This window comes from Castor canadensis, chromosome 2 (genome assembly GCF_047511655.1).
Source record: "Castor canadensis chromosome 2, mCasCan1.hap1v2, whole genome shotgun sequence".
Classification (NCBI taxonomy): Eukaryota; Metazoa; Chordata; class Mammalia; order Rodentia; family Castoridae; genus Castor; species Castor canadensis.
This window is the reverse complement of record NC_133387.1, coordinates 129,855,825-129,869,323: the sequence shown is the minus strand read 5'-3', so window position 1 is coordinate 129,869,323 and position 13,499 is coordinate 129,855,825. Positions and strand designations below refer to the sequence as shown.

The 13,499-nt window shown below is 43.3% G+C and overlaps 1 protein-coding gene across 4 annotated transcripts in view; it reads right to left on the bottom strand.

The window, feature by feature from the left end:
- Spred1 (sprouty related EVH1 domain containing 1) overlaps positions 1-13,499 on the bottom strand; it is a 73,116-nt gene that overhangs the window by 6,044 nt on the left and 53,573 nt on the right. For all 4 annotated transcript variants that reach the window (XM_074065633.1, XM_020183593.2, XM_074065632.1 and 1 more), the window contains 2 exons: positions 5,929-6,087; positions 1,369-1,470 (listed from right to left, as the gene is read on the bottom strand). In XM_074065633.1, coding sequence (XP_073921734.1) covers positions 1,369-1,470; positions 5,929-6,087 — 261 coding nt within the window. The remainder of the gene's footprint in view (positions 1-1,368; positions 1,471-5,928; positions 6,088-13,499) is intronic.

Below are 13,499 nucleotides of genomic sequence, written 5' to 3'. Positions count from 1 at the left end.
AGTCTTAAAACCTAGTAAAAATTTCTGTGCTGGGTTTTCACTTGCTGGGGCCCATGGTACCTTTCTTCATGTCAAGCTCTTGCTTTAGAATGGGGATGTCTGTACACTGTCTTTGTAGTGTACAGCAGTAATCTGTTTTCACAGGGCCACAGCTGGAGAGGAATTCCACCTCAGGATGGAGTCTCTCTCACACTTGGTTAGAAGACATCTGGAGCTCAGAGTAGATGCTGGAATGGTTAAGACTTGGGTTGATGGGATGAAGGTGTATGTATTTAGTATGTGAGAAGGGCATGAATTTGGTGGCCAAAGGTTCAAAGGTGGGCTGAACTGTGTCCTTCCTAAATTCACAGGTTGAGGTCCTAACCTCCAGTATCTCAAATTGTGAAGGTATTTGGAGACAGGGCCTCTAGAGGGCTAAGGGAAAGGAGATGCCAGGGTGGACCTCAGTCTAACTGATGTCCTCATTAAGAAGGGGAGATTTAGGCACACAGATTCTGCTAGGGATAGAGGCACAGAGGACTGGCCAGTGGCCATCTACAGGCTAAGGGGAAGCTAAGCTTATCAGCCCCTTGATCTTGGGCTTAGCCTCCAGAGCTGAGAGGATGTGTTTCAGCCACTCAGCCTGTGGTGTTTTGTTGTGGCAGCCCCAGGAAACTAGGACTTAAATGTTCACAGCCTAGCTACATAGCAAAGACTATCTCTGAAAAATGACGCAAAGCAGCACCCCCCACCCCACCCCCACCTGCTTTCTTTCTCTCTCTCTTTTCTTTTCAGAACTGGGGACTGAACCCAGGGCTCATGCATTCTCAGAACGCTTTCTACCAGCCCTCATCTTTGTATTTTGAAATGCGGTCTTGGTAACTTTGCTTGGGCTGGCCTGCAATTCATGGTCCTCCTGCCTCTGCCTCCTGATTACAGGGCCTGAGCCTCTTCCTCTGGCTTCTGACTCTTACGCCCCAATTGGCTCTTTAGCCCTTCCCATCACCCACAAAGGCAGGTTTCTCCGGCCACATGTTTACCTCCTAGCTCTAGTTTCCACATAGAGACTAGTCAACAAGTAAGCACATAACCCAGGCTAGGCAAGCTCCTGTTATACAGATGTTCAAGACTGGGCTAAATGCCAGGTTTGGGCTAAAGAAGAGGTAAAGGGTTCAAGACATTAAATTAACAACACACATTCCTGTTGGTCCTAACTGGTAATAAATATGGACTCACAAGAAGTGAGATGGGTTTATAAGCATGTATGTGGCAAACGTAAATGCTGAAAAAAATCTAGTATACTTTGACTTTATGGGAAATGAGTAGAAAATTTCACCTACATGCTGATCAGCCACATTTCACACCAGAAGATTAAGTAACATTTCTTACCCTGTTTTGGGACTTGAGGCTTCCACATTCCTTGGTTATTTGCCGCTGTACATATTCCATACTTCTGCTCTGAGTGTCTAGGCCTGGCTGACTGAATGTTACCTGAAATACAATTTCTATATTAAGTGACAACAGAAAGGATTTCTTACTGTTAGTGAAACCATACAGTCTACATTCCAAAACTTCATAATCTTCACAGCCAAATGGTTTTTATAAACAGCATTTAGTCACTCTTTCCCCCATTTTTTTGGGGGGTGTGGGGGACTCTTAGGTCTTGTCTTATATACTTTCAATTTAATTTACCAAGAAATATGAAGCCAAAAAAAGGAGACACAACCAAGTATCTATCAACTATATATAAACAAAATGTGATAGATCAAGAGAGAAAGCCCATCCTGAATGTACAGTGGCCTATTCTCCAACCAAAGTTAGAACACAGTACTAATACTTTAAGGGTAGGGGCAGGAGTTTCCTGGGTGGCAGAAATGTTCCAGAATCCAATCCTGTATTATAAACCATCAAAATAAGCACTTTAAAATGGTAATTTCTGGAGCTAAGTGTGGTGGTACATGTTTACAACTTTAGCACTTAGGAATGGCTAAGGTAGGAGAATCACAAATTTGAGGCCAGACTAGGCTATGTGGCAGGAAAGGAAAAGGAGTGGTAGATCTGATGGTATGTGAATTAACCCCGCCCCAAAAGGACACTTAATATCCTGAAGTTTCTTAGTCTTCTGAATTGAAAAAGCCTGTTTCAGAGCTAGATTACAGTTAAAATTTGTCAATGCTTAATTTTTAGCAAAAAGGAGAGAATAATATAATGAATTCCCAATGATTCTTCTTCGAAGTTGGTCACAAATGAAATTTTAATAGGATTCCACTTACAGTGGTGAAAGCAAAACGGTTCACAGGAATATATCTTATGAAAGATGTACAATACCTCTTCTGAAGAAGAAAGTTGTATTTCAAGATGGGAGAACTAAATAAAGTGATATACATTCGTGGATGACACTAAAGCCCCCTAAGCTAATACAGAGATTTGAATATAAACTATAAAAGAATTTTTCATTAAAGTTAGCAGGCTGATTCTTAATTTTATGAGCCAAGAGGAAAAACAAAGTTAAGGTCACTTGTTCTACAAGTATTAGTATTTACCACAGAGCTATAGTGATTCTACAGTAAAGAATCAGTACAGGTGCAGGACAGATGAGGAAAGAGACCAAGAGCTCAGATCAGAGACAAGATGCAGACCAGCCACACGTGGAGACCTGGTGCCAAACAGGAGGGCTGGGCACCAGCAGGGAAGGCATCCACAAACGGCACTGGAAAAGTTACCGTAGGGAAAAAATACAACTGATACCCTATCATGGAAGAGAAACCAGTGAAGTATAGTCAAGACAGTGCTGGAAAACTCTGAGAACAAGGAGAAGATTCTTGAGATAAGCATGGGAGGATTTTGAAAAATAGCACCATCAAAGAACAACGAATTCAAATGCATCAAGATTTAGAATACCTGTTCACTAAAACACTGTGAAGAGAGTAAAAAGCAGTCAGCAACTAGGAGATGCTGCCCACAAGGAGAAGTTAAAAGGATCCATACTCAGAACTCACACAAGTACCACTTAGCAGACGATGACGATGATACTAGAGCATGTAGTTAAAATCAATTTGTAAAGGACAACCACAACCACAGCCACACACTGCCACCTACTCGATACACATCCCCTGTACACCGGGCAAACAGCAGCTACACATGCCTTTGCAGCACATCCACTACTAAATGCCCTAAGAAATCCATGCACGTCACCAGCTGCTGGCAGGAAGTCTGTGTGACAACAAAAACCTGAAAACAACTGAGACAGCCATGAGCAGAAGAAAGGTAAATGGTATCTCTAGAAGGTAGGCAAAGGAATGGATGGAGATGTTAGCTTCTTTGGTGGTGTGCTCAGCATGAGCTGGAGATAGACACTGGTATTACCCCAGTTTACAGAACAGGACACTGAGGTACAAATAGGTTGTAATCCATATATCTAGCAAAGGACTTAGTCCCCAGATGAATACAAAGACCTGATGTGCAGATACTTTACAAGCTAGTTTCTGAGTGGTCAGTAAGCGTATGAAAAGGTCACAACACATTAGTAATCAGGATAATCAAAATCAAAGTGACAGTTCACTTTCAGCTACTGACCAAATCAGGAGAAAAAAGGAGAAAGGGTGGTAGCAAGTGTTCAGGAATTTTTGACCATTATGGGAACCCATGTTGAAAGAGTCCTTGTTTTTTTGTCATTATTGCTGTTTTTGAGTAAAACTGACACTACATGAAAATGTGCTATGGTCAGCCTGTGGTTGTTTGTATCTTCTGGCATACAACTGTGCACCAAGTGTCTAAATTCTTACACAAAGACCAAGGTGTTTGCATAACATAAAAATCCAACAATTTGGCCCTGTCCTCTCTGCTGCTTCTGCAACGTTCAATAAGCTGTCTTTCTCCTGGATCCCATGCACCTGCGCTCATCTTGCTCCCACTGTGGTTATCCCCCAAATTCAAATGTGTGAGTTCTAAACTCCCATCGTGATGGCTATCTGGAGAGGGGCCTTTGGGTGATGGTGTCCTTTAAAAGAGGAGCCACAGACTTTGTCCTCCATCTTTCTCTACCAAGAAAGGAACAACGGAGAAGGCAGCAGTCTGTAGGCTGGGCCAAGGGCCATCCCCAGACCACAGCCGGCCTGGAAAGGAAACAAAACTCTTGCTGTTTTAGTCACCCAGCTGATGCTGTTTGTCATGGCAGACTAAGATGAGATACTCCCTGTCTACAGCTCTCCCCCACAACCTCTTGTCACTAGCCCAAGCTCCTCAAATGGGTAATAATCCATTTTGTCCTCAAGTTTAGTGGGGTTTGATGCAAAAAATGGGTGGGGGAAGACCCACAGGCTCCAGCAGCCTGTGACTGTCACAGACACTACCATGCTGGTGGGTCCTCCGTGCAAGACAAATTCCCAGATCAGACAAGGAGCAGGTCTGCAACATCACTCCCGAAGGCCAGGCCAGCATGCCAGCCCTGCCAGGCAAAGGCGCCCACCTCACACATGCTTCATCATAGCATTCCATCTTCCTCTGTGTGCATGGGGGGGAGGTGCTGGCACAGACCATGACTCACAGAGACCCTCGCTGCCCAAGGCAATGAAGGAGGCACCGAAAACCCAGACCAGATCCAAGTCAGCAGCTACTTCAATGATGGTTTCACTGCAGCTTCAATGACCAAGAGATGCCCAGAAAATAAGAGACCACAAGATGGCCAAGACAAAAGATGGTCCACCAGCTGAGAATTCCACCCCTTGTGAGGCTGAGCGGTGCGGGCCCAGTAAGCCTCAGCTGTGGATTCTACCATCAGCCAGCAAGAAGAAGTGATGGGAAACTGTAGCCATGCGGAATGCAAGAGACACTAGAGCTGGACACCCTGCGTGCTCATTTCTGATCACTGAGTACAGAGGCTGCCTGTACTCCTGCAGCAGAAAGAGTTTTAACACTTACCTACACGTCAAATGTGCTTTTTTTAAAAGCCTACTTTTTCCTCAATGCATTTTTAAAGGTTTTAAAATTGTCAAGTCGGTAAAGTTGAGATTTCTAAGAACTTCATAAAAGCTTACAAATGATTTAAAAAAAAAAGCCAACCAACTGTAAGCACCTGCTAATAAAGATCTTAACTAGGGTTCTCTTCTCGCCTTGGAAGAGTGACGTGGAAGGACCCTGAGCCCAGGAGTCTGTACAACGCAGTGATGACTCCTCCCCCACCCTGAAAACAACAGGAAACTAACTTGGAACAAAATAAAAACAACAAGTCTATGTGGCTTGGTGATAATGTAGCTTGGTGGTAGAGTGTTCACCTAGCATGGACAAGGCCCTGGGTTAATCCCTAGCACCACAAAGACAAAACAAAGACAGTTTCAACTGTGGGATTGGTGCCTCAACCTCTGTATGTTCCAGAGCCAAATGCACATCTTGTGAGGTCATCCTTCAAAGCACGCTTTGGCCTTCAACTGTATGATGTGTCCTGCACAGAGCTCACAGCATCACTGACGGGTCTGGCTGGAAGCGTTCTTCCCTTGAACCCGGCCACACCTGAGCGGCACAGAGCAGGAGTCCATCCTAAGCAGCATTTCACTTGAGGTCTTCTCAGAGGGCTGCATAGGTAATGCCCAATTGAAACGCTTTCCTTAGGGGACTCAGGAGCACGCTCTGAGTTTCCAAGGAGAGCTGGAGACGCCCACTTCTGAGAAGTGTCTGCAGAATGAAGCTATAGAAGTTGTGCTTCTCAAGAGGCACGAGTGCGGTTTCCTTCTGGACAATGAAAGCGACACTAAACACATTTCCCATTTTTGCCACCATGAACTCTCTGGTCTACATTTGTTGTCACTGATTTGATGAACTGTCAATCATTATTCTTCCCATTTTTCACCTGTTTATTTTACCTGGTAAGCAGCAGGACATCTTAAACGCCTCCTCTAACACACCCAGTTTCCACCCTGTGCTACGAATGCTGGAAAGTACTGATCTCCTCACCTGATTGGCCTGGCTTTGCAAGTACACTCTTCTGGTGTTCAGGTCTTCAAAGGGAGATGGTCTCACATTTGCACTTCTGTAGGGGTCACTGGTCACAACCGTCTCTTGCTGGAAAAGGTGATCTTTCACTAGAGAACTGGAAGTATCCTCCTCAGCTGCCTGGTAGGAATAACCCTCAACTTAGTAGTTGCCAGAGAAAAATTCAACAAAATTAGACACTTTACTAAGCATTTAGCAAGTTCTAAGTGTATACCACCACCATCACAATGAGTGGCCATCCCCAAAACTCAAGTGTGTGTGATTAGGGACCCTATCAACATAAAACAACAGGAAACTTAGGAAAAGATTCCATTTTCTGAACAAAATGAGTTTTCTTACTGAAATGACTGAGAAAGAAACAGAAGGCCAGCATGGTGGGTAGAAGAGATCTCTAATTGTAATACTTGAAATGAACACATAGAAGGGAGGGACTTCCATGGAGGAACTATTAGGAAGAAAATGCAAATCAATGTAGCCTTTAATCTCAAGTTAAAAATGAAAATTGCAGCACGGATTACACCAACAATGTCTGGATGGACAGACACAAGGCAGTAGTCCATGGCCTTGTCCACTGAATACAGTAGCCTGGAGTTTCTGATTACTTGGAAGGATGTAAATCATAAGACTGGGCTATGCTCAGTTAATGACAGTCACTAAGGACACATTTTCATTTCCCATATAATAATTTCTACAAAAATAAATATTACATAAGTAAAAGATAGAACACTACAAACAAATCCTAAACTTGCTTCATTTATTTTTTAAAAGAAATGATATTAACTTCCTGCTAGAATTTTTTCCTATTACTATACAACTATTTTGAGAAGAAATAGTACCTGCCAAGTAGAAATGACTTAAATACTTTCACCAGCTATCCTAAAATATGTCAAGCACTCACTCTAGGGCTGGCAATATTAAAGGTTCAGCCTTTATAAGGTTTCCATTTTCTAAAAGTTCTTAAAAGTATGTTGGTAAACTGAACAAGATGGGGTAGGAGAAAGGGGTGAGGAAGAGTATGGAGGCTGATGACAGTACAATCTATTCACAGGTAAAATGCCACGGGAAACCCCACGGAACAATGAACAGACACTTTAACTGTGGACAGGAATGAAGATGAGATCGTGCATGTGCGTGTGTGTGGAGGATGAAGGACAGTGATTTCTCTCCGTGTTATGAACTGGGAGTACTGACATCTGTAGGAGGGGAGTAGGGGAAACTGCAAGCCATGGAGGGATGAACCAAGGTATGTTGCTTGTTGTATGCATGTGTGGAAATGTCACAAGGAAACCCCTGCACAGCTATCATAAACTAATAAAAACGTTATTTTTTCTAATTAAAAAAAAGTTGTGTTGGTGCTACTTCTAAAATTAGCCAATAAAATGCATGAAATGACTCGGATATTTTGAACTGATAACACAACTTCTGGTTCTTGCTTTGTAACAAAGTCACCTTGTGTCATTTAATTTCTTTAATTTCTTCAGTAGTTACTCTTCTCAACTGCAAGCTAGCTATAACACCACTACTGTTTTACTGTTTTATGATACTGGATTGTCGTAAGACCTTGTGAAACAATGTAAATGAAAATGCTCAGAAAAAGGAAAGCTGTCATTATCAGGAAACAAGCAATTAAACTTTCAAAGAATAGCTGTCAGTGTAAACTGAATGTCAAAACCAGAGAATTACTTTCTTTATCTAATTTTCGTAACAGTTCTTCCAATGAGGTATGTCAGTTAATGCTGAAGTATTAAGAAGCTGGCTAAACACTGGTGCCCAACACTCCTTCAAAATACACCATCAAAACCCAGAAGACTAAAAATAAAAATCAAGAAATATATTTATTTGTTCAGAGATCTTTGAAATTACTCAACTATCAAAAATCATAAACAAACTGCATAGAAGAAAACACTGAAAAAAACCCAAAAGGTTGAGAGAAAGGGCCTGAGAATTCCAACTCATCATCCAGTTATGGACTGGAACTTGAGCAGTGAACTGTGAATCTAGGGTCTTTCTGTTGTAGGTCGGTGAGGACCTGCCTGGGTGTAGAGTGGCGGCAGCAGCAGCATCAGTGGTAATTATAAATATACCTTTAGTGATGACAGTTTTTGATTGGGTTGTCTTTTTCTCAATTATAGCCTAACTGAGAAGTCAGTTAAGAGCTCTGTTTTAAAAACTCTACTTTAAAAAAAATTTGGAGCCAGTTGTGATGGTGTATCACTGCAACCCAGTACCCAGGAGACCGGGAAGGAAGGTTTTGAATTCAAGGCCCTGAGATATATAGCCAGACCCTGTTTCAAAAAAAACCAAGAGAAAAAACTACTAAACAAATGAAGTTTTTAAGAAAATCTGCATCTGAAGAAACACAAGATGGTTACGTAACTCAGTATTTTCCTATAATGACCTTCCTCCTGCTAGCTATATTCTGTAAATTGAACAGTTAACACATTTTACTTTAAGATTCAATACATTTTCTTCTTTTTAAGTGAAACTATTCACTGTGTTTCCTTTTTCCTTATCAAACATATAAGAGTATGTGTAACCCTCAGGTAATAAATGACTTTATCATGTTTGCGGAAATAACTGGAATTAAACTGAATGATCAGAAACAGCTTGTTTCACTGGTGAATTTCTAACGACACACCCACACGGTCACCCAAGCATCATTCGGTGTTGGGAGGGCAAACAAAGCAGCTGTGGGAAAATGTGCATGTGATCTGCACAGAGCAAAGTGAACTGGAGGTGTGGCTCAAGCGGTAGAGTACCTATTTCACCAAGTATGAAGTCCTGAGTTCATACCCCAGTCCTACCAAAAAAAAGAGTCAGTATACAATGCTGATGGGATTATCCTCCTCAGAAAGAATGTTGGAAGGGCACGGAGGGTGGCACTCACCCTTGATGGGACAGCTAGAGTAAAGTCCTGGTTGACTTAAAATCTAGGCATCTTCCTTCCTCTTATATTTGGTGCGGAATTTTCGTATTTTAAAAAACAATACCAACATGCGCTATCAGTGAACTTCACTTGTTTTTAGCTTAAATATGTCTTTTCCCTTCTCCCCTGAAATAATGACCAAAGAAATTCTATACTCTTGCCCAAACCCCAGGATTCATGCAGAGTTTCTTATGTCCACAAAACAATCTTCTGAACAGCTAACCTCAGTAACTTTTTTTTGGTGGTACATGTCCCCAGCCCTTTCTGGCTTTATTTTTCAGATAGACTCACAGGATTTTGTGCAGGGCTTGCCTTGGACCATGATCCTCCACATATGCGTCTCAGGTAGCTGGGATTACAGCCTTGTTAAGAGGCTGGCCTCACACTGTTGGGCAGAGGGGGCAGTCAATACTGCTCAAGGACTGTTTTGTAAGAACAGGGCTCATTCGGTACTCAGGAATGGGTCTCTTTCCACCAGAAGGAAACAGAATTACAGCTAAAGGCCAAGCCTACTGCGTAAGCAGAAGAAATGGACATAAGTATATGAAAACTCACTGACAGAATTCAATCAAAGACGGAATGCAACGCCACTCCTTTACATTCACTAGGCAACACGAGGCGGGTATTAGCAGTCAATGCTGGCCGGGCATGGGAAACACGAATACTCTGCAGTGCTGCCGAACCAACAACTCGAGCTAAGGCTGAAACTGGGAGGATCACAGTTCAAGGCCATCCTGGGCAAGTAGTTCATGGGACTCTATCTACAAAATATAACCAGAGCAGGGGGCTGGGGCATGGCTCAAGGGGGGATAGCACATGCCTAGCAAGCATAAGATCCTGAGTTCAAACCCCTGTACTATCAAAATAATAATAATAATAGTAATAAAATAACTAGAGTGAAATGGATGGGAAGTTTGGCTAAAGCACTAGAGCATGACGGAAAAAAGTTATGACACACATTCCTGAGAGATTCTGTTCACCCACCATTAAGACCCATGTGCAGTGTTCACAAGATGCTGTTAAACAGGAAAAAGTCACGTACACAACAGAGAGTCTGGAATGATCTCTCATCTGTCTAACTGACAGAATGACAGAGAGATGGACACATTTACATTCACAATTTAAGAAAGAAAGAAAGCTATACCCCAAGTCCAGGGACAGCTCTGAGGAGATGGGGCTAAAACCAGGGAACTGAATGTGCCAACCAACATTAAAAAGTGAGTGCCAATATCACAACTAGTAAGGGACAGTGTCCATCTCTTCCACTTAGATCCTCAACGGGTAAAAATCCTCCTAAAGTCATCAATACTGTCATTTTCTTAATCTCCTTTACAGCTCTATCACCCACACAAGCATAATTCCTAAATATTTTACTACAGATGCTCTTGACTTTTATGATAGGCTAACGTGAGATTCTGAGACTTATTTTTTTGTTGTAATTCATTTGTATTGCAAAAACAACCAACACTACCATCCACCCACCCATCCTGTTTGTGTGTGGGGAACTTCTGTTTGTACCATGTCAAAGTGTTGCTCTGGACACTCTTCTACAGGCCTCAGAAGACAGGTACTGGGTTTCTCTGGTGCACAGTCAGAGGCAGAGATGCTGGGTTACAAGGGACACACAGGTTCAGTCTTCAAGATCAGCAGAATTACTCTCCAGGATGGTTTTAACAATGCAAACGGCCACATTTTTACCAAAGCCTGGGCATTGCTACCCCAATATCCACTCAATGCACCCACGCTGTTTAATCTCTACAGTGGTAGACCAGTCTTGCTAAAAATTACATACTGGTTTCCCATAGGGGAACAAGAAACACTGAGGAAGAAAAAAAGGACAAACCAACTCTGAAAGACAAGTCAGTATGCTTGCTCACCACAGCTCGTCTTCCTGTTTAAAACTACCCAGGTGCTCGTTTCTCCACCCTTACCTGACAGTCCTCACTTCGGATCCTTTCCTGCTTCTCCTCTGGCCACAATAGCCAATACAAATTTCCCATCACAAAATCTCCTTTCAGTTCTCTATCATGAATTCTCACAATGCTTGGGAGAGCCATTCTCAAAGTTAATTACGGCCTTCTCTAAACTTCCTGAACTCTAAGTATTCTCGTATTTATTTTCCTCATGAACCAGTGCTATGTCTGCATGTGCCCCTCATCACCACTTCCATAGTACCAGGAAGTGGGGCTGCAGGGAGGTGATTCAGTTATGAAAGTAGCGCCTCATCAGTGTGATCAGAGGCCCCAGAATGCCCCCTTGTAAGAACACAGCACAGGATGTCACTTATGAACCCATGTCACTTCTGCATTGTGAGCACCCTCGGCTTAGTCTCCAGCTCTACACTGAGATACACTTGCTGCTCGTGAGCCACTCAGGTGTTGGTGGTTTGTTACAGTAGCCCAAGTAAGGCACAATTCTTCTCAGTAACAAATCTTCACATTAAAAAAATCTCTTAACTCTTCCAAGCTCAAATTATGCAAAAAAAAATAACAATCCTTCTGATATCCTACCCCATGGAGTGGGGGTCATTATTAGTATTTGAGATTTCCTAAAGCAGGCATATATATATTTAATCCTGCATGTAATTTGATTCCATTTATGTTACATACAAGCTTTCCCACATCCACATTTTGTTTCTTTTATGGGCCTGGAATGTGAACTCTGGGCTTCGTGCTCACAAAGCAGGCGCTCTACCACTCGAGCAGCACCTTCTGGCCCCACAGGTCTTTAACTATCTCCTTCGCACTGAGTGATGTAAAGCAGCTCAGGGGGGGAACGCCAGCCGCTGTTTTCTAATGTGCATATGGGTCATTTCCCAGCCTTCACTGTATCCGCTCCCAGCTACGCACCTTCACACACACGTCTGGGTGCTGTAGTGATACTTCCTGGCCGTGAACCCCAGAGGTGGAGTTACTCAATGAAGGATACCATCACAAAGCTACCCTCTGCACACTCACAGATCACGGAGCTGTTCCCCACAGTCGTCTGTGACACAGGGACTATAACCCCAAGTACTGACTAAGCAACCAGCTGGGGACAGATGCCTGAAGGGCAGAAGTCCCTCTTTAGGTGGTTAGCTGGAAGTGGTGGAGCTAAGATGGCTGCCAGAGTGGTCACCATACAACCTCTAACTTCATTACCATCTCGCCTGCCTGCTAAATGACATACCAGCCATGACAGGTGATGATTTAAAAGGAGAAAAAGAGCCTCTCCCTCACCTCCGACTCTGTGTCTATGACACCTCCCGGTGCCCAGGGTTGAGAAGTTCATTGATGTCTCACTTCTGTTCTGCCCACTGCTCAACTGGTGCCCAGCCTTGTTATTTTCTGAGCGTGAAAAGGACCCAGTTGGGGGCAAAAGCTAGTGACCAGACATGTCCTTACATCTGTCCCCATATTGGGCCTTATCATTTACAGTCTGCCAATCTCACACGGAAATATCTATTGTTACCTTCTAAAAAGATTACCTAGACCATTTCCATAAAATTAGAACCAAAACACTGTCTTCGTTTGTACATGAGTGAGTAAACAGTGTTTCGGCTTTGAGGAATCTGTTAAACTAGACTGTAATCCCTGCTGGACACGTGGATGCAAGACAAGGTTTAAGTCTGGAAACGTGGCCTGGTGGCAGAGCGCACGGAAGTAATCTAGATATTAACAAATAAACATGAAGTTTGGTGGTGGGACATGCTGGAAATCTTGGATGGTAGCGGACAGCGTGACAGGCAGTGAGCATGACTCACCTGACCTGCTCTGCAGAATGAAAATCACCTGCAGCAGCTGTGCCCATCCAGTGTCCCCCACGGGGCGAGGAGCCCAGCCAGCACCCACGCACAAGGAGGTAGGTGCCTCTGGCTGTGGGTGTAATCACTATTCTCCTGTGGCCACCAAGGACTGCGAGCTTCTCTTTCCCCAGGATACTACAGCAATCTGGTGTGGAGATGAGGACACAGGGGAAGCAGAAAAATCATCCCACTGCAGCTCTGGTGGGAACATAAGGTCGATGGCAGCTGCAAAGGAAATGGGGACAGATCGTATCCCTCCTCTGGCTGCCCTCGTGACAGAGAAAACGGAGCGCTGCTCAGCAAACCTTTTTAGATGTATGTCTCTAGTACACAAGGGTGGACAAAGTGCTATCACCTTCTACACTTGCTCAGGAACTTCATTTTTGTAGTTGTTTATCACAAATCAGGGGTTTAAAAAATATGTGGCTACATCACAACCAACAGAAGAAATTCTTTTCTTTTTTTTTTCCAGTACTGGGGTTTGAACTCAAGCTTGCTAGGCAGGTGCTCTACCACTTGAGCCATTCCCCTAGTTCTTATTTGCTTTAGTTATTGTTTGGAAAGGGTCGTACATTTTTGTCTAAGCAAGCCTTGGATAGTGATGCTTTTGCCTCCCTTCCACATAGCTGGGATTGCAAGTGCACACTACCACACCCAGTTTGTTACTTGAGATGGGATCTTGCTATCTTTTTGGCCAGACTGGCCTCAACCTCGATCCTTCCAATCTCTGCCTCCTGAGTAGCTGGGATTACAGGCGTATGCCATTACTCCTGGCCTGAAAAATTCTTAGTAATAACATCCCTGCTATTTAAAGTCACATGC